The sequence below is a fragment of the Photinus pyralis genome, unplaced genomic scaffold (assembly GCF_008802855.1).
Source record: "Photinus pyralis isolate 1611_PpyrPB1 unplaced genomic scaffold, Ppyr1.3 Ppyr1.4_LG3a, whole genome shotgun sequence".
Classification (NCBI taxonomy): Eukaryota; Metazoa; Arthropoda; class Insecta; order Coleoptera; family Lampyridae; genus Photinus; species Photinus pyralis.
Window position 1 is genome coordinate 16,668,753 of NW_022170509.1, and position 27,897 is coordinate 16,696,649.

At 36.2% G+C, this 27,897-nt stretch overlaps 1 protein-coding gene across 1 annotated transcript in view; it reads right to left on the reverse strand.

Annotated features, from left to right (window-relative positions):
- Positions 1-27,897, reverse strand: part of LOC116165251 (homeobox protein Nkx-6.2) — a 44,008-nt gene that overhangs the window by 4,544 nt on the left and 11,567 nt on the right. The window contains exon 2 of the mRNA XM_031479521.1: positions 6,759-6,943. Coding sequence (XP_031335381.1) covers positions 6,759-6,943 — 185 coding nt within the window. The remainder of the gene's footprint in view (positions 1-6,758; positions 6,944-27,897) is intronic.

Sequence of the window (27,897 nt, forward strand, 5' to 3'; positions counted from 1 at the left end):
GGTACCTCCTAGAGGTTTACAATGCATTTATTCTGGATCTGGAAACCTACTAAAGTATCTGGAAGGTACTTCGAATATTCCATAAAGTGTTCCATTCTATACGCTTATTAAAACCTTCTAGTTTGCAACCCTTTCTAGCGGTAGGGGTTATTTCCCGAAAGTTATGTACCTATAGCTAATGATATAATTCGCAGGTGAAACGATTTTAGAACTTTTTGAAATCACGGCGACTAGGGAATTTAGAACACCAAACAGACGTACGGGGTCGCTCTCATTGTCCACAAAAAACTGGTCAACAAAGTCACCAGTTTCACTACAAAATCAGAACGAATTGACCTGCAGGGAAGAATATCAAAACGTCCTCCAGGTCGAGGCACCAACAGCGGACAAACACGATCCAGAAATTGACTCATTCTAGGAACAGCTATAAGAAACAGTAGCACGACATTACGGTCATCCTCGGTGAGTTTAACTTCAAAGTCGGTAAACATGGGGAATATGACTTGGGGACACGGAATGAACGAGATTTAAAAATGAACATATAACTTATTAACTTAAAATAAGATATACATGTTATCCAACTCAGTAATCGTGTTAGTAAATAAAAATGCCTTAGCTCTTTTCTTTGAGAGTAAGAGTTAAAAAAATAATTACAAAATTTTGGACCGAGAAACAAGAATGTTGAAAAAACGATTTAGTGACTTGAGGTAGATCCAGCAGTTTCTTAGAATATTGCCGAGTTTGGTTAATTCCAGTACCCAGATCAACTGTTGTGCCAAAGCCACTACTCATCTGATAGAATAGATCAAGAACTTTGAATACATATAAATAGCGAAGGGGAAGCACACGAAGAGAAAGAAATGAGGGAAAGGAAGAAAAATACCTGCTTTTACCGTAAATCAACATTATGTAACGTTTCTGCAGTGTTTGAATATATCTAAGATAGGAGATATATATATATATATAACGTACCACCCCAAAAGGGTATGCCATAAGATAATTTAGAGTGCACAAGCGCAAAATATACTTGCTTCAGTATTGCGACTCCACAAGCAGATTTTAAATGATAAAATGGCCTGAGTAAGATTAAAGTTGTTTTATTCTCTGTATATGAGATTTCCATGTTAATCAAGTTCAACGGCATTATTATTTGAGTATACAAAAGCAGTAGGTATCATCCGCAAAAGCTGTAAGTTTACCAGAGGGAAGGTCATTAACAAAGATCAAAAATAAGATCGGGCCCAGGACATAGTGCCATTTCTGTGTAACGACCTTTCCTAAAACCAAATTGCGCCCTATGTAGAAAATTAGTCATCGATAAGAAAGTTAAAAGTCGTTTTTTGACTATTTTCTGAAGAAGGATTTTAGAGATGGTGCTCAACAAGGAAATGGCGGGTCTGTAATTCTCAACGTTTGTGGGATTACTTGATTTAAATATTGGTATTACAGCCGCAGTTTTCAGTGCTCCTGGAAAGCCACCTTGTAGAATTACTTTTATTAAATAATTCTCAAATGAATAATCCATATGAATTGATCCCCATAAAAAAATTAAAAGCAGTAGCTATTAATACGGTGCTCAAACGGGCATCTAGCGGGAAAGTTGTGGGGTAGTTTTGATTTCTTTGATTCTACATATTTTTTGGCGTGGTGAATCCGAATTTGAGGTTTGCCAACAAAATTTCATGACGCAACATTGAAAAAAATACAAAAGAAGTTGAAAAAGATATTTTTTTGGCAGTTTTATGCTTATAACTTGAAAACTATCAACTTTTCGAAAATAACCTTCCTATTCAAAATGAAAGTACTTAACATTTCCTACAGACCCCACTATTTAGTTTTTTTCCTCGATGAACCGTTCGGGCTCGAGCGCCAGTTGAAAATTGGCGTATTTCGGCTGTATCCGCAAATACTCATCATTTATTATTATTTTATTATTATTCTGTGCAAATATAAATCCGTACTTTTCATTGTCTACCGGTCTCCTCAAAAGATTTTATAACTGTTCCGTCTGGTATAAAACTCTCCCACTCCTTCACAGATGAGCCAAGGCCCATTACGTCTCCGTGTACCTACGTTTGCAGTCTCGAGGCCCTCCTCCCATACACATACATACACAAGCGCACAAAGTTACATAGATGGACGGACGGACAGTCCAAAATCATGAATTCGCTTTTTGTCGCTGGTTAACATGTAAACAGAAAAGAAATAAATCGGGTTCAGTTGTTAGCAGACAAATTTAAGCTTGGGTAACCTGCGTTACCCCACTCCGAGGAGTAGGTACGTGATTCTTCAGAACACCGGAGCAAGAGGGATAATGCCGTTGAATAGGAAATCAATATACCCCTTTTGCCATTTGAATTTTTTGAATTAATAATGACCACAGCGCCACTTTCCCAAATTCAACAAATAATTATCCAAACATGCTACGGTAGGGTTTTGTGATTTCTTTATCTGGTTCGGAAGCGAGTGGGAATAATTTTAGATAGCACAGTATAAGTATTACACATATATTATTAATAATATGATATATTGTTGTTCGTTAGAAATTAACTTTTCATACAATTCTGGACTACAATAAACACCTTGAACGTTATGAAAATGAGAAAAAATCACCCTTACATATAAAATTCAAATAATAGTAGGATGCAAGGAATTCACTTATTGACAACGCTTAATATTAATTTAGGGTTTTACTGCGAAGAAACTATGTTTTGTGGAGACAGCCGAAATACGCCAATTTTCAAATTGGCGCTTGAGCCCGAACGGTTTATCGAGGAAAAAAACTAATAGTGTAATCTGTAGGAAATTTTATGTACTTTAATTTTGACCTGAATTTTGAATAGGAAGGTTATTTTCGAAAAGTTGGATAGTTTTCGAGTTGCAAGCACAAAACTGCCAAAAAATATCTTTTTCAACTTCTTTTGTATTTTTTTCAATGTTGCGTCATGAAATTTTGTTAGCAAACCTCAGATTCGGATTCAGCACCCCAAAAAACATATAGAATCAAAGAAATCAAAACTACCCCACAACTTTCCTGGTAAAAATACAATTTAACTGGATTATATATCATGTTGAAATAAGCGCCTACTATTTCCACTAGTTTTCAGGTAATATGGCAAACTGAAATTTATTCAATTATTAGGTACCTATTAGGACCTACATATAAGTAGTATGAAAACTGAAAGAGTTAGTTCCAAGGAAAAATTGACTTTTTTATCTTAGGGTGATGGAAATCCATGGTGAGACGCGGAAAATCGACACCCAGTATAGAGAAAATATGGCGTAGGTAGGGTACAGAAAAATTGAATTTCGGTACAGTTAATCAAATATGATTTAGTTCGAGGATCATTAGAATAAGTATTTACATATGTGATTCTAATTTCATGTATTGGCACTGAAGGGAGTATGAGTATTAGGTTATAGGAGTTCGTGGTGTCGTTCCTTGTTCTTGGCACAAGAGCTTTGTGATTTTTCAGTCTACACGTATCAAAGGAAAGGAGAAGTTTCCATAAATAGAATTAACCGATGTTATTAATTAGAACAAAACACGTTACACTTCTAATAATGGTCTTGTAGCAAGCGCCGAATGTAAGGGGGGGGAAAAGGCGGAGCGTTCTTTTAAAAGAGTCAAGGGGTGCGAATACGTCGTTTTAACCTTCCGCAAAACTGCTAAACGCTTAAATCGAGCTGTATGTTTTCAGCGATTTCTGTAGAACAAAGCCATTATATATTAAATTTGCGAATTACAAGGTATTTGGAGCTATAGTATGCTTATAAATCATGTAAAATAGGGTCTCGAGGCTCCGAAGTTAATACAGGGAGCCGCCAGCCGTGGAACGATGCGCTCGTTTGGACAACGCTAACGGAGCTCATCAATTAAAGATGTTACGGCTTCTCAAAAATACCCTGACGATAGAAAGAAGTATATTATCTTCACCATAGTCTTTATACAGGTGGTTTTCGTGCATAATTTTAAATTATGGCGTTATAAATAAATCTGGACGAATTTTGTTGGCCGAGCTTTTGTAATTTTACTACCTAATATTTGTGTATCTTCGAATTTTCCCCGGTGGCTTGTTCGGTTTTAGGAAGCAAGCGACTAACGACTAATTTTGGCTTTGGTATCCGGACATGTGAACCGGATTGGATCGGTTTGGAACAAGAGAGAGAAATTTCTAGTTTGGTTACGGGGGGATAACAAGTAAGTAGAAACAGAAGTAAAGGCATTGAAAACAAATTACACGGTCTTCAATTTGGCAGCGAGGGAGAACATTGGGGACCGCAGTGCAGCATATACAGCTAATTACGCAGTCACTTAGCGTTAATCGATTCGGTCGCCTTACGTTAACGGTTAACGACACACTAATGACCCAGCATTTACATAGCGTCCGGGGATTACAGTGGCTCGCGCGTGTAACTCATACCGATTTTATCTGGAATTATAAAACAGAACATTTTGCGCTCGCAAACAATAAAAACATACATACGTCACGTAGATTAGCGCCGTCACCGATAAATCAAACCGTCATTTCGCGAAGAGCAGATCCCCTTTCCGCCGCCGAATCCAGTAATGCATCGATACCGCAAAATAAAATTCCATATATGTGTCATATACCGTGATGGATTGGAAAGCCGACAGACAGCAATGGCGACCAGAAGTGGTTGGGGATGAGCACGAATCTGCTGCACCGAATGTCGCCGTTAAGGGGAAATTTATATACGATATATCAGTTAATTGAATTCGGTAAATATTACGGTTTGATGGTTGCACGGAAATTTCATTTTGGTTTTAATATTTATCAGGCGTATCCTCTATTACTGAAATGATACATGCCCCATTTTATGAGCCCCGTAATCAGTACACGATTATTACCAGATTTTTCGCCCAACTAAAGGCATCCCCTATCCGGTAGATCAAACGTTCACATGTCTATGTTAATGAAACATTAAGCGGGGCATCATCTCTTTTCATTTTAAAGCCCGAACGCTGTTCGTGCAGTCTAGATTCTGCTAACTTATTAATTCTCGAGAGAGCTTTTTATTTAGCATTTTTATTTAATCTGAGCGCAGTTTTATTATCATAAAACATTCCGCATTTTTGTAAATTAAATCCTTCCATCCTCCCGAGAGCATTGAAGGGGCCGACCGAGTACCGCGCACGATTTGATGCACGTAAATAAATAATAAGACGTGGGTTGCGACAGTTAAACCACGGATACAGTTTACTTCATTAACTGAAAGGGGACCTCAGAGAATACAACAAAAAATAATCTGGACAAAACATTGGCGGCGCTTCCCTCTATAGTAGCAGTTACGTTAAAGTAACAGCTAGAGTGGCTCTAATGAGCGCACTCGTAAAAACTCCATATACTTTTTAAGATCTTCATCTTAGTGGTCGGAATTAAAAATTAATTTTCTTCTTGTTATACGCCTAATTTAATTAAATTAGGAAGAGTGGGTGTCGAATTTGATATTAGTGCGGGAAAGATCTTAGTATGCGTCCATAATGTACCGTTAGAAGAGGGTGTGCCGCTGTATGAGCATAATCTCCTGACAAATTGAATTAGGGTGGCGGGCAGTGTCTGTAGGGGCGCCACTTGTTTATAACAAACAAATCCCTCGGCATTCGTCATGGAAAACTTGTGGATCTGATACTGAAACACGAAATGATTTGCAGAGCAGTAATCTAAGAGAATGGTAAATTGACAGAAAAATATATCCGCATTTTTCATAAGCCTCCATCTCGGATTTGCTTCGCCGCACATCCCCACAGTAAAGGTATCGTCGAGCAATTCGCGTAAGTCCATCGTGAAACAGAGGTTTTACTATTCTCGAAGAGCGAATAGAAGTCAATTGAAAACAAATGCACGCCGAGAGATACGGTGAGGTAGGAGCGTTATAGATTTTTTTTGGTAAATCAGGAATATTGCTAGTAAAAGAGAAATGAAATGCTTGTTTAAGAGTTTAGAAAACATTGCTACGCGTAGAGCGTCTTAACACTTAAAAACAAGATTGATGAGTTCAAAATGAATTCGCGTTTTGCGTCTCAGTTTCGTAACGAAGATCCATCTGTAGCTATAATTGGAGCTTAGCCAGATAATTGGAGTCGAGAAGATCCAATCATTTCAGGATGCTGTAAAAGCACCTCCGCATAGTCCGTAGAATATAGCACCTAGTGAAACCAGTGATACGATTCTTAATTCTCTATATTAGTATAAGCTGGGTACCGAGAGGGTGGGTTCAAATTCAATTAGAGCAAAGCGAGCGACATATTTCCGCAACCCTACTTTTTCTGCTTTAAACCACAATATTAGGCGTATTATTTTTTGTCAACACGCAGGCTTATATTCAAATCTCACTGGCTAGAGATTCAATAAAAATGCAAATGTAGGGAGTAACAAAAGGGAGCATTTACACTTGTCTATAGCGATCGTCAGTACCAAGTTAGACATTAGAATAGGTCGCTCAGTGTTTTCATTAATTCCGAACATATCGCTCCACACGCGTCGCCACCGAATTACTCACGAGGGATTTTCGATTTGGCCAGTTTTAACCCCACAATGTACTTAAAGTTAATCTGATTAATTTCAAACGAACTGATACGTTTGAAAATCATACAGACGGAGAGAGAAAGATCGCTCCATTCGTAACCCGACAAATATTTGTGACGTATTTTTATAATTGAAAAATTAACATATTTCCGGACGTAATCCTTTCGGTTTTAAACATCGGTCACAACGAATACAAAGTTTACCAACCTTCACTTGAGACTCCGTCATTCCCAAGGCGTATGCAAGTTTGGCACGTTCAGGACCGGCTAAATATTTCGTTTGTTCAAAGGTTTTTTCTAATGCAAATATTTGTTGACCGGAAAAGGTAGGTCGCGTGTGCTTTTTCTTTGCATCTTTATCTGGTCCTACTCCTCCCAGTCCTCCTTGATTCACTGCAAAAGAAACTTGTTATTAGTAACGAAGGAAATCTTAGTGCAACTATAAAAAAAGATACTTTGCGGAAACACTTTTATGTGGCCATGGTTAATACTTTCGGTACAAAAAGTATCTAAACTCAAGTTTGAAGCTTACTTAATAAACAGTAATAATAGTTTATTTGGTTTCAGAAAAAAAAAGAAAATAACTAATCCCAAAAACCAAACCACAAGGAAAGGTTCATTATAAACTGCTCTTCCACCCAACCCTTGAAATGCAAAACAAAATGATAATCAGCCAACTAAAATGTGTGAATACCAATTAACAAAATAAGGCTTTATAAGAACATATTTATACATAATGAAATTTAATTAATTGGCTACGCTACGCATACTTTATTGTTTACGTAAATTATTTAAGTAAATTATTATCTCACACAATTCCTGACAGGGCATGGACAATTCGGCACATATCTACATAGGTTTAAACTAAGATGTAATGAAAAATGTATGTACTGCGAAATGACAGACACGGTGGAACACACAATATTATACGGTGTACAAGATTTACAGAGGAGCGCAAGAAAACCAAAGGTATTATACATGCAAAAATAGGTATAGAGAACATCATAGAGATAATGCTGGAAGAAGAGAACAAATGGAACGCAATTAATAACGTGATAACACAAATATTAAAAACAAAAGAAAAAGATTTCAAACAGGAGAAAATAGTTAGATGGAGCATAACCAGAATAATCCACGTACTGAAGAAATGCCTTGGCGATACCGGTACAAATTGAACGGCGAAAAGAGAGGAGAGTTTTAGTGGGTATGCCTTGGAGACTCCCACACTACCACTCAGGTGTCCATAAAGGATTTCCCTACTCCCGTGTAGAAAAAAAAATTGTTTATGTAATAAAGGTTTTCGAAGCTTCGTACGAAGTATATTGAAAGTGGCAGATCTTTTAATGGTACATATGCTATACCGAGTGTTATGCCTAAATATTGTGGACTACGTAAGTAACCTTTCAAACAGCGCTGTTCTGTGATTTGGTGGTGTAATTAAATTTCTACCTGGTAAAACTATATTTTTTGCTATAAATATTTTGGGTTACTTTATGGTACAAACAGCCCATTTGCAGATACCTCATGTTGCTTATATTTAGCCAGTTAGCATCGGTTATAGATTGTGCGATATATGATTGAACTCTCGTCTCCTAAAAATTAATCGCAAGCATGACGCTTATTCCGGGTGATCCAAAATAACTGCAGACACGTTAAATTTGGCGCTTAAAGTTTTTAGTGTTTTTTTGCTTAAGGAATTAGCAAACATGTTCAAAAGGTAGTTTATTTATGCAGTAATCGCCATCCATTGGCGGCGTTTTTTTATTTTCTTGAACGATCCATTCGTTTTAAAGCAAACGGTTCTTTTAGAAGGTGGCTTTACCTGCATTCGTTTTTTAAAGGCACACGTTTAGAAGATGCCCATATTCGACTCGGTTGTGATTACTGCAAGTCAACGAAAAATGCTACCTACCATGTTAGTGGAAGTTGTCGAAGATGTAAAGGAGCAAATTATCTAAACAACCTGGTAGGTTAAACAATACGAGTGATAACATCTCTATTGTTATTAATACAGACTTATCACATAATACGTGGCACAAAATTTTGCATGAAGACATCGACGACGTTCATATATAATAATTATCATGACTGGGCAACATTAGAATAAATATCTAAATACATGAATCGTTACCTTTTTTTAATTTATTATCCACCACTGCTTTTAAATAAATGACATTTGGTATGTTACCAACTTTATAAATATTTAGTTTTGCGGGAAATTCAAACTGTCCGCAGTCATTTTAGATAACCAGGTATACAAACGATGAAGAACAATTAATTTGAGATTAAAATATGCGCTGTGTATGCTCTTCAGAATTTACTGCTTGTATCTAAAAGCGTTATCCAAGACTACTCCCGGCTTTCTTGCAGCACTAACGATCTTTGTTAACGATAATAGAAGGAATAGTTAAACTATTTGCCTCTCTTCCAAAAACAACAACTAGGGATTTAGGTGGATTTAAAAGTAAAGCCTGGCGAGTACAAACATCATATCATATGGCACTCAAATCTTTATGAGCGTCATGTCTCATGTCATCGATATGTATTCTACTTGACCTTAGGCATTTGGGAATATTACTAATGCAAATACAAAAGAGAAATGACCCGAGAACGGATTCTTGTGGTACACCTTGTTGATTGTAGAAACTACATACTCACTAAACTCCACTCGTCCAATCCCGCTTATCGATTTGAATTGATTCAGTAACAAATAAACGCCTGTTTAATTCTACTTCCTTAAGATACATACCTACAGGGCCGGATTAATGCCCTGAGAGGCTCTAAGCAATAAGAATTGTATGGGCACTTTTTATTTTCTTCACGTTGCATCGACTAATTATAACTGATATAAATCCATACAGTCATATAAACATATAAACGTATACATACATACAGGGTTGTAAAAACGGATACATTTAATCAAAATGAAATGGATGCGTGTTCGGAAATACGCTAGGCCCGACACTGTTTATAAAAAGTTTAATTTTCGGAAAAGTCGTAAGTGCGACGCCCGTATTTTGGTTATTGTTGGAGGCCAGCGTATGTTGAGTTGCCATTTCATAGGCGAGCAATGAGCATTTTACCGTACGTGAATCATTTCACAAGGACAAAGGCGCCGACTTTTGAAAATTCCAGGGGGGGGGGGGGGGGCACAACCGTTTCTACTTAAAACTTGACACAAAGATAATTTATATTTCTGTATTTTAAAAAATTATACCTAACTACGAGCAGTCCAAAAAAAGTGTAAAAATATACTCTCAATTCATCCTCAATCGAATAAACCCCTACAAGACAACGAAAATCAGAGGCTTGTACTCTACCTTTTTGTTGTTTTTACTTATTAAAGTATATGAAATTTCTAGGGGTAGCATTGCCCCCCCCCCCCCTAAATTGTTCCAGCAGTTGGCGCCTCTGCACATGGAATACATAAAGTAATATTTGCCAAAGTGTATAATTCACATAATCATTTAGAAATTAGCAACTTGCTAAAACTTACAATATGTAATATTAGTTTAATAAATTATTTATTTAAGATTTTGAACAAAAGTTTCTTTTTTCACGTTTTCCTCATTTTCTCATTATTTTTTGGCTGGTGTCTTAAGCACGTGCTGATTCTACTTATTCGGGCAAATATTCCTGATAAGCGACTTGATAAACAAGTGGACAACAAAAGTGCATTAATCCGGCCCTGGATACCTATAACAACAGTTTAAAAACGTGATTGTTGAACATTAACTTCTGAGCGCCAACTACTACTGTTTTTTTTTTTGATTTTCCGTACTGTTCACTTTAGAGTCTGATCAAAAGAAAACAATTCATTCGATTCGGATATTGTCCACAATAGCACCTCATAAATTGCAATTGCAGCGTTTTAAAGAAATGCAATCAGTTTTCAGTGAGGGTGTCCGAGGTTTGGGTTTATACTATTTTTGTCTACCTAACTTTACCTGGGTCTGGTTATAGGCCATCTTATTTTGCCTTTCCGGTGCATTTTTTAAAATCACCACTTTTTAGGGATAGCCTCACATTGTATTAGCGTGTGATTTTGAGTCATTACTAAGGTTCTTTCGTTTACAATCACAAATTTCAATCCGGTACGGATTATAAATGTTGCTTCATTCTTTTTAAAGTATTAAGGTTTCGTCTTTCGCAATCCCCACAGGTACAAAACGAAATTATTAAAGTACGTACACTTAAGTCATTAAATGAATCAAATCATTGGGGAACAAAATTTAATGATTATTTAAACTTCTTCCTCTTCCTGCCTCTTCTTTGTTTGCTCAACAACTTCCATCATTTCAGAGAGGGATGGGATACCCTTCACCGGCCCTTCGGTTTTCATTACAACGAATTGCAAGTGGTGAAAAGTGGGAGCCCGAACCCGAATGGCATTTTTAAAATGGCGCTGAATATGATAAGTTCTTAGACTGTCCAAGTTAAAGGTTTAGTTGCTGTTTTCATCTGCAGATCGTATTTTACTCTAACAGAAGTTCCTAACGAGTTATAAAACTCTAGCAAGTTATTCGACAGAAATTTCACCTTAAAGTCCGTCAAACTCTCTATTGTGCCATGTCTTTCGAAAATCTTCTTCAGAGAAGCTATTTCAGTACCCATGAAATTTTACACTTATCACATTCTGTCCTGTATGTATGTTAAACTTCACAATATTATGCACACAATTAAATTGAAAGTGTGGCTTTAACACCAGCTATGGGCGTGGTTCGTATTACTTTCCTTCATTTTTGCGGAAAAATGGGCTGCATCCAGTCCGAGGATGTAATGAGCCCCAGCCCCCGTAGCAAAAGTTACCTTCCGCTGCCAATTTTGTTACGCGGTTTAACGTCTCTTAAAGCTCTTATCGCGGTCTCTCTTTCTCGTGTCGCCAATAGAATCGCGAGCGTCCCCAAAAGTTCAGTACTATTTTGTGGGGAGAGTTTTTAGCGAAATCCACCAAAAGGGTGCATTTATATGACTGTACGTCAGAAGTGGGTACCAACAAAGGGAATGTGGTAGACTGCGACAAGATCTTATTGATGGTGGAATCAAAACTGACTAATAGAATACTGATCTGCCACACAAAAATGCGCTGAAGTCCCTTAGATCTCACACGAGAAAAGTTTTCAGAATAAATAAACCGCGTGTTTCACTACTTACTGAATGGCCCTCGTGCTAGGTATATGTAGATTAAAGGTGAAAAGATTCCATTTCAGAAAAATTCCTTTGACTTTATTTAGGTTAAGTTTTTGCACGTATCGTAACTTTAATCTTGTTTATTAAAGCAATATTTTATTGAATCTGCAATATTAATTACCTGCAGCTCTATTTTTTCTAACGCCGTTTACAATAAATTACTGTAGAAAAACTGAAAGTGTGTAATGAAATTAAGCTCCCAGTCGCAAAAGGCATGTATAAGACCGCCAACTGCAAATACAAAAACAACCACCCTCCCCGAGTTCGAGGATGACCTATGAAATTAATAAGGATTTAATTTTAATTTAGATCGTCAGCTTTTTGTGACGCACCCTTTTGTGTTATTTAATTTTTTTATCTTGTAGTTTTATCAATGATTAATACGAGAAGTCTTAATAAGCTATAGGTATATTTTTTGTATGGATATTTTGCTATTCCTAATAGGAGGGAAATTTAGTTTAATTCATTCGAATGGCCAATGTCCCCTTTTTGGTGTAGTACATTTGGACGGACTCGTGAATCACGCTTAATAAAAAGAACCTTTTAGATAACGTTTATTAAGTTAATTTGCATCAAAATTAGCACGTATAAAAGCTCGTATTACGCAGTTTTCGCACCAATTGGTTTTTTATTGTTGGGATTAAAAGAGAATCCGCGATGACACCAAATGTTTTATCATTACACACCAGAGAGAAAATTTGCCATTTACGTTATACCCAGTTTTTTGTAATGTAAAAACACGAAAACAATAGGCGTCTATTTATTGCTTAAATATAGATATACTGTAAGCAACAGTTCCGGTATTTTCTGTGTATTCACGACTTCTCTTTTCCAATAAACGCGTTTCCCCATTAAATCTTAATCATCTTCTACTTGTACCATTCGATATTTGCTAACACGCACAATTATTACCTTTCGGCGAGGAAACTACAGCAAAAAATGTCGAAAAAATTCGCTTAAGAGGAACGTGCACCTTACCGCAATTACAGTTTTAAAAAACCTGTCACAGATCGTGACACAGTCGTCGTTGGACTGATTAACAGATGCGCTGGACTAAGCTGTAGTTATTAGCTGCGGTACGAATAGGCTGGGCACCAAATTTGACCTCATAACTTTTTCCTGGGCATATGATTTAATAAAGGACAACTAAAACGTAGACGGCACAGGAGAAAACGTAGAAGGCACAGGAGAAGAAGGAACGAGGAGGAAAAGAGGGAACGAGGCAGAAATGCGAAATAAAGAAAAGAATAAAGAGGAGGTAAAAAGGAAAGAGGCCATGAAGGCGTTCGGTGTGTTACGGTAAAAAATGAGAATGATAACGGATTTACAACTGAAACGGTACGAAAAATGTAAGAAGTTAGAAAATATAGTAAGGGATAGAGGGGGCGAGGGCCTTACTTTGGGGCGAGGGGGGAGGGGGTGGAGTTAAACGATAGAATATGGAATAAAGGAGAATAGACATCGATCGGAATGCACAAATAAGAGAAAATCTCAATACATAACGAATGCAACAAAGAGAAATAGAGAACAATGAAGATGGCGAGTGTTAGGGGGAGACGAAACACATAACAAAGGGAATGAAAGAGGAATGGAAGAATTGCAAGAATAATTGATGATATGCGTAAGGACGCAATAAGATCACCAGCCGTTGGAGATAAGTAAAAAAGGCGGCCAGGGGGACGAAGAGAGATACATACCTGGACAGAATTACAGAAGGAGGTTAGAAAAATGTGAGAATGCAGAAGAAAAGTAGAGAACGACGAAAAAGAGTATTAGAAATGCAATAAGAGGAAGAGAGATGAAAAGGAACTAGAGAAAAAGCGAAGATAAACAAAGACATGTAAAGAAACATAAATCAAGGGAATCAAAACAGAAAAGATTTTTTTTAGAAGTTGGTAAGTAAAAAAAGGAGAAAATATAGAAAGATGGGGGAAAAAAAATAGAGGATTAGAAGAAGCACGTTATCAAGGTGGAAAAAAACAGACTGGAAAGAAATTACTACAGGAAGAGTAAAAGAAGAGAAGGAAGGAAACATATATCAGAAAAGGAAATGGACTGTCAACTAAAAAGCTTCAAGTGAAGGAACAAGGATGAGATAGGGATGGGAAAACCAATAAATAAGATATGGGAAAGAAAAGGGGTGGAAGGGAGTAGTAATAGTACGGGTTCACAAACGAGGTGACAAAGATCAGACGGAAACCATGATATATGCGATAATGCCATGGAAGAGAAAAAGTTACTGGAGGAAACACAAACGGGATTTAGGAGAGGGAAAGGAACGATAGACTGTGTACAGAGTGGGCATTTTGTCTGGAACACTGAATATATCTTCAAAACAAGAAGCGTTTTATGGTATCAAAAATTATAAACAGTATCATTATATGTGATTGTGAATGGTTAAGAGGGGCATAATTCTTTTAATGACAACCACTCTTTTTTATTACATATTCTTAAAGTGCACACCCAGAATAAAAGAAGTGAGAAAAATTAAAATGGAAGTAGCAATGACACAAGTATAAGGAACAGGAGAAAGGAGACGCAATAATGACTTTACAACAAGAAAATACTTATTTGATCCGATAGTAAAAAAAAAGAAATAAAAGTATAGCGGTAAAATATGAAGAGAAGAAAGAGATAGAGAAAGCGAAGGGGTAAAGAAAGTACTAATTACGGAATGGATGCCCAAATATTGAAGGTAAGAACGTACGAATCTAGAAATAAAGAACGCCGAGAAGAAGGAAAGAAATGCGGTATATGAGGTGAGAAGAGGCAAATGTAGAGTAGGTATCTGGTGTAGAAATATAGAGACAGAAGACAACAACTTTTTAAATGAAACTTTCTATGTAAGCACTACTAATATAAGTAAAATTAACGACGCGTTCAAAATGTTGTTTCGGGCATGCGCAATGCCAACTTTCTTATTTATGAAAGCATTTAAATGAAATTTTATACTTAGGCATTTGGAATAAAGACAAATTTAACACCAGTTGCAAAATTTGGTTTGGCGCATGCGTATTTCTTATTTATGAAATCTGTTAAATGAAATATCATATGTAGGCACTTTGAATGAAACCAAAACTAATACCGGTTTCAAAATTACTGTTTACGGATGCTGTATGTTTTATTTATGAAGGTATTCAATTCAATTTCTAATACTATTTATTAAAGCATTTGAAAAAAGTTTGATATTAGACACTTCGAATAAAAGTAAAACAAATGCTAATCTCAAAATTTATTTGTATTTGTATACGCTCCATTATTTTTCATTGGACTTGAAAGAGAATGGGGTAAGAATCTCGTGCCTACCGGAATTTTTTCCCAGTCCTAGCATTAATATTATTAGGAGGAAAATACGCTCTTGTCTTTTATGTTTGCATAATGACTTTTTAACTTGTTTCGTTTGTAATTACTGTGATTACTATTATACTGTGATTTGTGTAGGACAATTGGTTTGTATTACTTACTAGTTACTTGTCGATTTATTAGGGTGTTTGCTTTTATAAATTCGAATTTAAAAGGCCTTATGTTCGGAAAATAAGTTAACAGTTGAGGAAGTGGCCGCACTTAGGGGTAGTTTTTATTTGCTGTAGATAGCGCGTATGTAGTTTTCTGATGTACGTAAAAGTTTCATTGAGAATGTCGCTTCCATTACGTTTATATATGAATTGCGAGCTATGAAAAATTCGCTTAGCTTAATTAATGTTTTGATATAATCGGGGTTAGTTTAAGCATGTGATAGGGAAAGGTTTAGGATTAGTATAGGGCGTTGATCCAATCTAGAGCATGATACGTAGGTAAAGTGGAATTTTCCATTGGTGGGGATGACTTTCATTTGAGATCATGAAGGTTTTGTGAACGTATTTGGAGGGCTATGTAACTTTTGACATGTATATTATATTTTATAAATTTGCAGGAAGTTGACTTAAAAATTCAAGTGCATTCTTAAAATTCAGTTGCGATGATTGTTATCGGCTTGTACGATGGGTCTGAGGACTCTTGTTTGTTTTATATTCTTAAAGCGACACACACATTAATTGATAAAATAGGAAACACATGTCCAGCATACGTTAGGTTACAGCATTCCAATATACAATAACTTTATTCGCTTTCTCAATTAAATAATTGGATGGTAATCATTAACCGTGCAATATAAACAGTTTTTTACGTAGTATCAGTTCTCAGATTTGAAGCCCTCGGACGGACAGATGAAAGTTGCACTTTATACTAATTATTTCTTAATTTAACACTAATCCGATTTTTTTAAAAACTTCGTATGCCTTATATCGTGAGGTGGATGAAGCTCCATTCCTAAGTTTGCCTAATAATGTGTTTATATGAGAGCGACTTATTCAGTTTGCAGTATAGACGGCAGCTTATTTTGCAGTTACAGGGTGTCCACATGTATGGAATATAGTAAGTATATATCTGGGTAAATAACGACTGTATACACAATTTTTCTATATAAAAGTTGTTTAATATTTTATTTCCATAATATGGCCGTTGTCCGTTGTTTTTATTTCAGAAAACAAATAAATAACGAAAAATAATATAATTTTTTTAATAACAGTGACACTTTTATTATGCTAGTTTGATAGAGGTTTTTGTTCTCTTTTCGGTGACGTAACATGACCCTTAAACTAAAATTAAGTAACTACATCAATGACATTAATCGAGATATCATATATCAATATACAACAGCTGATGAATATGTACGTTTCTTATTAAACCTTCGCAATATATGTTCAAAACGTCCGCCATTAACTGCAAGGCAGTGGCCTAACCTATCACGAAAAAGTTGGACAAAATGTAATTCCTTGTATAAGGATGCTAATATAATACTTTATCAAATGAGCGCAACAAAAGAGTACATATTGCTATTTAAAAAAATTTATTGTTTTTCGTTACTGATTTGTTGTATAAGGCTGCTTCACGCAAACCGTTACCTAAAAGTATATTCAGACCCTCATTAATAATTTAAATTTGAAAATTTGCATACCAACATAGTTTTTCACGATCCAAAAATATTATCATATAGTTTCACTTTTACCGATTGTGGATAGCAACTTTCTTATATTAAATAGAGCATCCTGTATTTATCGCATTTTTGAAATCTACATGAAAATCTACGTCGTTTGATAGCATATTTCCCTATACCCTATAAACATACTGTAGAATTTTTTTCGACATTTGAAAGTGCAAAAAAATAAATCAACTTTTTACGGTTTGAAGTTATTAAAATTGACCATTAGTTTTAAAACACACTGTAAAAGACCTATCAAAATTTATCATGTAGCATCAAGTCAGTATTGTTCATTTGGAAGGCAATTCCATCCATAGTAGGCATAGGCACCCTGTATATCGCATTGGGCAATTAAAAAAGACAATCATTGGGCAATGTCCATATCCAATCAACTTCCATTCATAAGGAAAACCAAATAAGTATCCCCATAAATTCTAGCTTTATCCAAATGCTTATTTCTTATTTGGTAGTCAATAGTAAAAATTAGATGCCGCACGTAAACAACCGATGAAAAGTGTATGAACATAAGTAACCCGCTTGAAAAATTTCAAATCAAAGGAAATTAATTTGATGTACTGCTTGATTGCCATTTTACAACACTCGGTATTGTGAACGAAAGTATAGGTATATTGTTTGTAACAAAAAGTTGGCTATCTATAGAGAAAAATGCAATAATAAAGTTCCGTTCAATAGTTGAAGTGGACTAAATTGAAAATATTTCTACGACCAAATATACAAACACTTTGATCCAATAAAATAACAGTTTCAAGAAAGCGAAAATGTGAATAGAACGTTCAATTTCGTTATAAAATCAGTACTTTATACGTATTTCTTCATCTCGCTCGCACGACACGTGTTACATCCACAATTTCTAAGGCAGATTTTCAAGCCACAAACGTATCTGGAAAATATTGCGGAAGAGAGTAATGTGACACGTTACCACATGATGTGGTCTGTATGACGGAAAAGTATCGAATATTAAAGATTGGTAAATTACCGTATTAATGCTGTAGTTGAATCAGATAAAAAAAAATGGATGAATATAAGAATCCAATAAACTGTAATGCTATCGGATGTTTAAGAAATGAAAATGTTAAAAACATATAGGAAGGTAAGGTGCAGAATATTCTTTTGAAGCGGTCGTACTTTTATATCACAAAGATTCTACAGTGAACAGGCCAGATGTCTATATAATAATCTATATATGCTGACAACGCAGGATGTAGCGGAAAATGGGCCTCTTGGGACATATATGCCGGGAACAAATTCAATAATGCATCTATAGCCTCGATCCGAGCATCTTATGGTGGTGATATCTGCGATGGAAAGCGTGTCCTGCAATGCGAGAACAGTGAACACATCTCCTTAAATCATAAACGATCGATGTTGATACTCCGGAAGCTATATGCGTGTTGTATAATATGATTGTTCCCGAATTTCATGAAAACACAATCAAGGAATTATTCATACGTTTCGTACGGAGCGGCTGCTAGGCACCGTATAACGACTAATATAAGTGAGTGCAAGCTTTTAGATAACAGAGATGGGGCGATGCTAAAGTGGATAATCTCTTGATCCTGTTATCTAGAGATATAATTATTCTAACAGGGTGTCTTGCTTAAAACAGCTTGCTCGATCGCAGTAGCGGCTGCGCCCCCGGACTCCGGAAAAGCGTTGCTAGGAAACCGCCTCCGGAAACCACAGAAATACTGCTACAATGTAGATGCTTGTACTACACGACACGCACAACACTTCTCCCCGAAAGGAAGATGGATCGTCATGATAACAATCTCCCTCTTCACCGCTACACTTTGCATATCAAATTCTTTTAATACTTGATTAATGCCCCGATCATTAATCAATGTTTTTCTAGCAACGTTAACGCGTTCCAATCTCCACTATCACCCATTATTTCCCTGTTTTTCAGCAATCGACATAGCAAGTACATCTCGGTTTTCGTACGTTCGCGTTGCGAAACCACAACCGTGCAAAATTAATTCAAAACTTCTTAGGATACATTCGTGAAATTCTTCAAGCTTAAAGTTCATAAATGTTTTATACCCCTCAAAAGTTTGTAAAACATTTAATCAAACTTCACTCAGTATCTCTCGAGTATATACTCAACAGCCTCCATTCTTCTCCAAGGAGATTTTTCAGTGCTAATTATCGCAAAATAAAACTCTCAAAACAGGAAAGCATCCTTTTTGCGGATACTGGAAATGTTCTTTTGGTAAATTAGCGATATACCTTTGAGATAAGATCCCGGCAAATACTTTTCAATTCTTTATGATAAAGTATGAAGTTCTTTAAGGTTATATTTTCAATAATTTTTGTTGTCGCCCACTTGATGTATAAAATTGCCGGATAGCAGTGCGAGAGTGAAACCGAGATGTATCATAAGTCCACAACCGAAGGTTACAACTTTGCACCATTTTCGATAGAGTTCAAATTTATGTGGTGAATTATGCATTTGCACGTTTCGTACGTCAATACTATTACACCTACTCCAACATTTCGTTTCCAAAGGTGATATATGACTCCAGAGTTAAATCAATGGTACAACAGTTGATTTTTGCGGCAATACTAACAAAGGTACAACATTTTTAATCTGATGAGTTGCTTCAAATTTAATTTCAAATACAACGCGAAGTTTTCGCTTTTCCTTTTCTTTCGTTTTTGACGAGAAACTCGCCTCAAAAAAAATATCAGGTGCCAAATTCTTGACAGAACAGCTTCCTAGCTCAAATCGGCTATTTAAAAAAACGTTGTTGACAGTCTTACATCCCTTATACCTAATGCACACTGTCAACATTTTAACGAAATCCAAATAAACCCCTAAGGAGCATCTAAAAAAAGCGCAGAGCACCTCGGTGTGACCTTACGGGGTCATTAGATTTAACTCACTAGTTCAAAGTTACAGCCCTTTGAATTTTCTTTCGAAATTGGTTTCTAGTCTATAACTTTTGATTGAGAAGTCTGATCGAAAAAGTACGAATTGATTTGGATTCTACGCACACAAATTAATAAGAAAAAGTGTTTTCCCGAGAAATTTTGGTGTAGTCGATTTTTGGTAAAAAAAGGAAGGTTATACACTGCCTTTTTTTGAGCTCCGAAGAAAAAATTGTCTCAGATCGACCCGGAAAAAAAATTTTCTTATAAAATGTGGCCTGTAGAATCCACAATTTCAAACACTTCCAAGATTGGGCTACTAGTTCAAAAGTTAGCCCTTTGAATTTTTTTTCGAAATTGGTTTCTAGTCTATAACTTTTGATTAAGAAGTCTGATCGAAAAAATGCGAATTGATTTGGATTCTACGCACCCAAATTAATAAGAAAAAGTGTTTTCCCGAGAAATTTTGGTGTAGTCGATTTTTGGTAAAAAAGGAAGGTTATACACTGCCTTTTTTTGAGCTCCGAAGAATTGTCAGATCGACCCGGAAAAAAATTTTCTTATAGAATGTGGCCTGTAGAATCCATAATTTCAAACAGTTCCAAGATTGGGCTACTAGTTCAAAAGTTACAGCCCTTTGAATTTTTTTTCGAAATTGGTTTCTAGTCTATAACTTTTGATTGAGAAGTCTGATCGAAAAAGTACGAATTGATTTGGATTCTACGCACCCAAATTAATAAGAAAAAGTGTTTTCCCGAGAAATTTTGGTGTAGTCGATTTTTGGTAAAAAAGGAAGGTTATACACTGCCTTTTTTTGAGCCCCGAAAAAAAAATTGTCTCAGATCGACCCGGAAAAAAATTTTCTTATAGAATGTGGCCTGTAGAATCCATAATTTCAAACAGTTCCAAGATTGGGCTACTAGTTCAAAAGTTACAGCCCTTTGAATTTTTTTTCGAAATTGGTTTCTAGTCTATAACTTTTGATTAAGAAGTCTGACCGAAAAAGTACGAATTGATTTAGTGTAGTCGATTTTTGGTAAAAAAGGAAGGTTATACACTGCCGTTTTTGAGCCCCGAAAAAAAAATTGTCTCAGATCGACGGACAGACGGACAGAAGGATCCCATCGACTCCCCTATAAAGCTTGCCGCTTAATAACGGTGTTGGCGAAAGAACTTTGACATTTTTTTCTCCGTTTTTGTTGCAATATAAGCTAGCATAATTTTTGATGGTTCTACATAGAAAAAGAAAGTCGTTATTAAGCGGCAGAGCAAAGCGATGCAAGCTTTATAGGGGAGTCGATGGTGTCCATCTGTCCGTCCGTGAACACGATAGCTGTCAAACGCTTGAATCGATTTGGTTCAAACTTTGCACAGTTGACCTATATGAGATATGACACATGTAACAAGCCAATTGAAAATGGGTCGAATCTAAAGACTCCGTACTACACCGAGGTGCTGAAATTTCGTTTTCATTTTCCCTAGCTGAAACGGTCGGAAATGGACGGTTCCCGTCTGCACCTTTCATTGGCACTTTTTTTCAGAGAATCTGAATCTGTTATCAGGATTTCCATGGCACGCTAGATGTACAAGGTTTACAAGAAAAATTTCAAAATGCATATTCGTTTCTCAACAAAACATCCACGGGCAATTTTGCTGAATCAACATGGCTATGGTGGCGATGCATCCAATGAATTTCTATTTTTGTGCTTGTGTGTGTGAAGATTTACTTTTTTGTTAAGGTGGCGTTTACATTGAGAAAGTGGAAATTTCTTTCCACAATAACTCCTTTCTGGGTATACATTTTTGGTTGAAATAGCATTCATTGAAATATTATTTAGCTAATTCCTGTACTTTCGCCGTTATTTAGGAAAGAAGTTCTTAAAAAAACTCCCATATAAAATATATATCTTTCATTTTTATCACACACTGATAATAATTTGTTATCAAATTTAACGTCATTCAGAAGCTAAAACCTTTAGCAACCATCGGTCGTTAACAGAAGTTCATTTTTTTACTTCGAAACAAAGTTATTGAGGAAATCGCAAAGCAACTTTTGCACTTTTTGTAAACGCCACCTTAATGCACGTAATCTACAGACCCAGGTGTCCGGATTAATGTCGTCTTTTACATTTAAACTAATTTTTGTCTAACATTAATCCGTTGTCGTGTTTATGCAGAACCGGTGACGATGGGCTGGTTTGATTTGCATAACGACAAACTACGAAGTGGACATTTGCTTGTACCTTCAGAAATGGGACTGCCAGATTTTCGATTCGTGTCAATTACCATTCAACAACCTCAGTGAAGAGATTCAAAAAAGATAGTTTATGATATTTAAGGCACCAACTATCTCTTTGAACTTGAATGTGTGGTGGCCATCGAGCACATTTTTTTTCGATCTTTGACCCCTCCCTGAATGCTTTCTGCCACTTTTAAATGTTCAACCTCCTTGCGACGATGGCGGTAGAAGAATAAGTGTTACCCTAGCTAATAGAGACATTAATGTTCATAGGTAACTATATAGTCCTTATATAGACTAGCGAAGAATTTCATAATTTTTGTTAGTAGGTGTACAAGGTTATTATAGAAATAAAAATGTGAAGAGATCAGATTTGTATTTCCTAAGTGACTGTAGAAGCACGATGCAAGCGAGATATATAAGACGCTTATGGTTGTAACAATATGAAGAAAAAGCTCGTACGGGTAGTGAGAAACTCGTGAAAGAGGTGTCGAGAAAAATCACGAAAAAGGTGAAAAAGAAGTCGGCCTGAATGAGGCTTACAAAAAGCATGGAAAATGAAGTGAAATAGTCGAGAAAAATGTGTGATTCGAACAGGAATATGCAAAAAACGAATGAAGAAAGTGTAAAGAACACATATGTGTGAAGATCTAAAGAAAATGCAGAGAAGGCGGGTGGGGAGGCGAGACGAAACGTAAAGAAAGCGCAAAAGAAACGAACGTGATAGAGTAGTGAAGAGGATATGGGGAAGGTATGAAGAAGGTGCATGATGAAGTCGTGAAAAAAGCGATGTATACGCAAAAATTCTACTTTACAGCGCCATTACCAACAACTTATCATTTGCAAGTAATGCAAGTTTCATTTGTTTGTTGTTAAACGCACGGAAAACTCAAAATATTATAGTGACGAGGGGATATATATACTCGTTAAAGAATGAAACTAATGCTATACAATATCATATATTTGCAATCAGAACGGGCTACTCAAAATTATAAAAATATACAGCATGTCCCATTAAAAATATTGAAAACGTATGTTGTTGGGCACTCCCTCTATATTGAATTCACTCAGTTACTAATTTTTAGTTGGTACAAATAACATACTAAAAGTTTTATTTGAAACTTTTTTTGTGTTCCCAAATTTTAAGTGGTGGGGTCAAAATATACTGAGAAACCTTTAGCTATTGAATTGGTAGAGATTGTTGAAATAATAAGTAATTGCAATTTCGTGCGCAGATTTTTATAAACGCTCACGGTGTTTGACTCTAATGTACTCTGTTGGGTCTTTCAGCTCATTTTGAAGCTACCGATATAAATATTTAGCTACAAATGTCTAGTAAAACATTACTGGTATTGCTAAGGATTGTACGACATCTTTTAGCTAGTGATGATATTCTCAAGTTAGAGAAATTAATTTGTCAAGGCAGCAATGGAACGGAGTAATAAATAAACAGAATAAACAAATTTAAGAGTGTGAGCCTATATACATTTAATATATATCTCCGACAAGGGCCATATCGTAACCCAGCATTATGATCGTCGTAGGAAAGCTACGGCGTAATATAACAGTCAACTTCGCTAATTGGAGACCTTATAGTAGTGAATTAGTTGTTCATAGCTACTACATTTAACGGGCTGTCAGACTTTTGTTAGCCCTGCTTTTACGACTTTTCGCAGCCGCCGATGTTTTGGGGGGGCTTATTTGTATGTTTCTTTATGGATTTCTCGCCCTTACAACTTAGTCATATATGTAATGTAAACCGCGAAAATTTCGTATATTATGTAGTTTATTTTCCTTAACGTTGGGAAGCTTTTCGCGAATACAGGCAATAAAGGAGAAGAGCACGCACATTCTGTGTAAACATAGTCTTTGCAGTGCAGACAACGCGTTCGGAGTAGGTACGAACGAATATGTTTTCACAGTAAACAGAATCATTATTGTATTTCACCGCCATACGATATCATTTCCTCGTAAGTACAACCCTCGCAGCCAAATTGAATGAGTTTAGGTAAACCAAACGACGAATGCTTATGGAAATATCACAAATTAGCAATTGAAATATGTACATCAGAGTTGCATAGTAGGTAGGTTTGGAAAATAAAAAAGTTTCCGATTATTGGGCTACCCTTAGACCCCAGGAATGTAGTTATTACAATGAAAATATGTAGGGCACCAGATATCTGAGTAATATAAACTTTAAAATGATCTTTACGTGAAACTGAAAACACAGTTTGAAAATAAAAAACAGAACAAACAACATTTTCTGAAAATCAGGTACGAATGAATCCAAGGATAAAGTCGATGTATTTATATTGAACATCCTCTGACGATTTCGGCATTAAAGTTCATCAATTATGGAGTCTGTTGGCCATGGAAACAAATAACTCCAAGCAAAAATCTGAACAAATGTTTGTTTAAGTAATTGTATACTAAAGCTACACACGGTTCGCTTGTTTCAAGTCTGTTACGGTTGATTGTTTTCTAGAACGGCGTTTAGAAAGAGCTGGGAAAATATTTTGGTTTCTTTAGCATTTTGCTCGTGGCGATTGCGCCAATCTGACCAGTTTACTAATAAATTGAATGGGTAAAATAAAAGTAATTTTTATCGACATTTGAGCGAATCCGCTACAATTTGTATCGATCGTATCAGAATGAGGGTCAAAACCATATTAACATTGGTGTAAGTTTATATTTTTAGCGTGTTTTTTTTCATCAAAAATATACTGTACACCGCAACCCCGTACGAGGATTCGAAGAACTTTCAGAAACAATTTTAAAGATCTTGCTATAGCGAATGTGAAAAATTAAGTCACGAAGAGATACTACACTCGAATAAGTCACGACAATGAAAATCAACTTTTGCGGTTGTAAGTTACGAAGATGGTCACATTAGAGAAAAGGTGCGCAAATTAAAGAGTTTTTATCGCCCTTTAAAGAAAACCAAAAAATTCCGATCAGTTCCGGATATGACAGAAAAACCGAAATTTTCTGACTTCGTTTTTATTTTGTTTATTTTATTTGAACAGATACAGAAAACACGTGCCCTGAAAATTTTCTGGAAAGTGGACAATATGCCCGATAGATATTCTCGCACGATTAAGACGTGGTGCACCATCTTGTTTCTTTTTGTGTACTGTAAGTAGGTACATCGTTGCGTTCCTAATAAAAAATGCTACTCAGTACAGTAGGTATACGTACATTCTTTGCGGGCCATTATACAAAAATAAAGTTGATAATGATTTATCTGAAACGAAACGTTGTATTGAAAATCGCTCAACGGTCTCCTGTAGAGCTCAAAAAGTGGCAATGAGAAAATGTTTTGTTTATCTGTTCAAATAACAGAAAAAAATAGAAACGAAATCGGCAAGTTTAGGTTTTTCTGGCATATCTTCGGAAGTAATCGGAAATTTCTGGTTTTCTTGAAAACATGACGATAAGTGTTTAATAGTGGAACTTTTTTCTAATTTGATCATTGATCATGTCTGTTTCAAATAGGAAAAAAAGCGCCAAATTGGACGCCATCTACATCACTTCCGGTTGACATTTCGCTTTGGCAACAGGCATTTTCGGCCTCAGGGTGGTAGAAATAGGGGGAGGGGGATAGAGAACGATTGCCAAAAAGTAATATACAAGGCCCATCAAATTTTAGAAAGGAAGGGGGGGGGGGGACTTTCCCGCTGTTATTATCTCCAAATTATCTACATACATTCGGACTAAACGATTCAATGCTTACACTTCTTTCTTGTTACCTTAGCGACCGAATGCAGTACGTGCTATACAATCACTTTAAATCATCATACTTTATGGTGATCTCAGGAGTGCCTCAAGGATCAAACTTGCGACCACTTTCCGTTGTCTTGACGATCACGTTTAAAAATTATTTCCAAAAAATGAATGTTTTGCGCGTTTACAAGATCTTTCCGACAACACCAGTTTGAAAATAATCGGACCAAAACTGTAGAAGAAGATAGGAAAAAACTAAAAAATCACCAGGTTAGTACACCACGCTTGGGAATGGCGCGCAGATGTCGCCGAACCTAAAGTTGTTAATTATACGGTCCGTAGGTACACTACGCCCCTTGTCTTTCTACAAGCGTTCTTTACGGATCCTCATTTGCTGCCAGCCAGCCAGCCGGCAGGCCCAAATGAGATTAAAAGTTACACTTTTACAAATAAACATACAAACATACAAAATGCGCTAAAAAAATTAAGCTGATGTACCTATGTAAATTTTATTAGCATTATTTAGGGGACGATATTATTATTTAATATCAATCCAAACATTTAACATAATTAGTGTTCAAACGCCCCTAAAACCGTCCCCACTACAAGAACAACCAAGTTTGAAAGGATGACCTAAACCATGCCTCTCTTGGCGGCTACTGACGCAGGAAACTACATTTACAAATGGGTGCCATATTAGATATTCGTTTGTGATGAATCAGATAAATGCCATTGATATGGAAACGAAGCCTGATATTTGAGGATTTTTTAAGATGTGCTATCGTTTTTTCCGCCGGTCCGTCCGTCTGTCCGGATCCACTTATGTTTTGAACTACTTGAGGAGAATTGTAGTGGTTTTTTTTTGCAATAAGTAGCATATTCCTCCAAAGTGTGTGAGGCGGCCATCAAATTTCGCTGTCTTAAGGGGGAGCCTCCCCATTAATTATTTCCTGAGATGCTGTTTTTGAAAACGGTCATAATTTTAAATTCAACAACTAATTCGTCTCAGATTTTGCATACGCACACCTTTAGTGGTGCCAAGTAAAACTTTTGAAAATGGGGGAGGGGCGGGGGTAAACACGTTGTATCGGGAGGGGGTGGAACTTCATGGTACTTTAATGAAAGGTCTCAACGAAATGAATTAATCTCTACCAACCATAGCCCTCTTCCTCGACCCCTTATCGTGATTATAATTGGTTCTATCTCAAGAATAAACTGTCGAAGGGATGTACTCACAAAGGGCGATTGAAGAAATATATCCATGCAAAACTTTAAGACCGAATATCACAAAGGCAAAATGAATCGTCTGAACGAAACATATCTATTGGTGAAGTCGAAGCGAATATCTTGAATGAATCGGAAATATCCATGGTGTGAAGTAACTCAAAATGGGGTTGTATATAATCGAGTCGTTAAATCCCAAAAAAACACAAAACCTTCCCAATACTAATCTGAAAATTTAGTATGGGGAAGGTTTTGTGTCTTTTTGGGATTTAACGACTCGAATATCTTGAAAACGAAGGGTCGAAATACGATATTCATAAAGGGCAAGTGGACCGCCAGAACGAGGCGAGAATATCTCGAAAACCTAGAAAGGGAAAATGTTATACTTCGGAGAATTCCTCTAAAGGATTGATTCTTCTTGCATTATATAGCGTAGATGTTGAAACTATGCCAGGCGACCTTTAAATGTTTATGTGTAAGGACCCCCTCCCATTAATAATCTACGAAGAAAGTAAACATCGATAAATATAGCATGCTGCTACTTTAAGCCAACCATTTACTAAACTATTTCGGTTTCAAAAAATGCGCTTTATCTGCACCAGAGTTGTGCACAATTTATATTTCCAGTACGTGCTGGTGGACTGCAAAATGGTTTTCTTCCATTAGAAGAACTAGAGAGTTACTTTTGCTGCAAAGGGAATAAGGGTAAGAGAGGAATTAAAATTTACAGTAGACACTATAGGCACCCTATATTAAAACATACTTTCGGACAATTATGCCATAACAATGTACCTTGATCCTACTATCATTGCAAATATAGTTTGCTGCTGTTACACAAAAACCGAAACAAAAACTCCAAGAAACCACAATCAAATTTTAATAAACCGTACTCGTTTCGGTAGCAAAGCTGTCATCAACAGTAAACAACTGTCGTAATTGTTAAAGTTCTAAAGATCCTTATAAGCGTTTATCCCTCAAAGTTTTAAGTTAATTAATGGAGACCTTTGTGTAACATGGAATCTATTACGATTCGAGGGATTTTAACAAGATTCTGTAGAGATT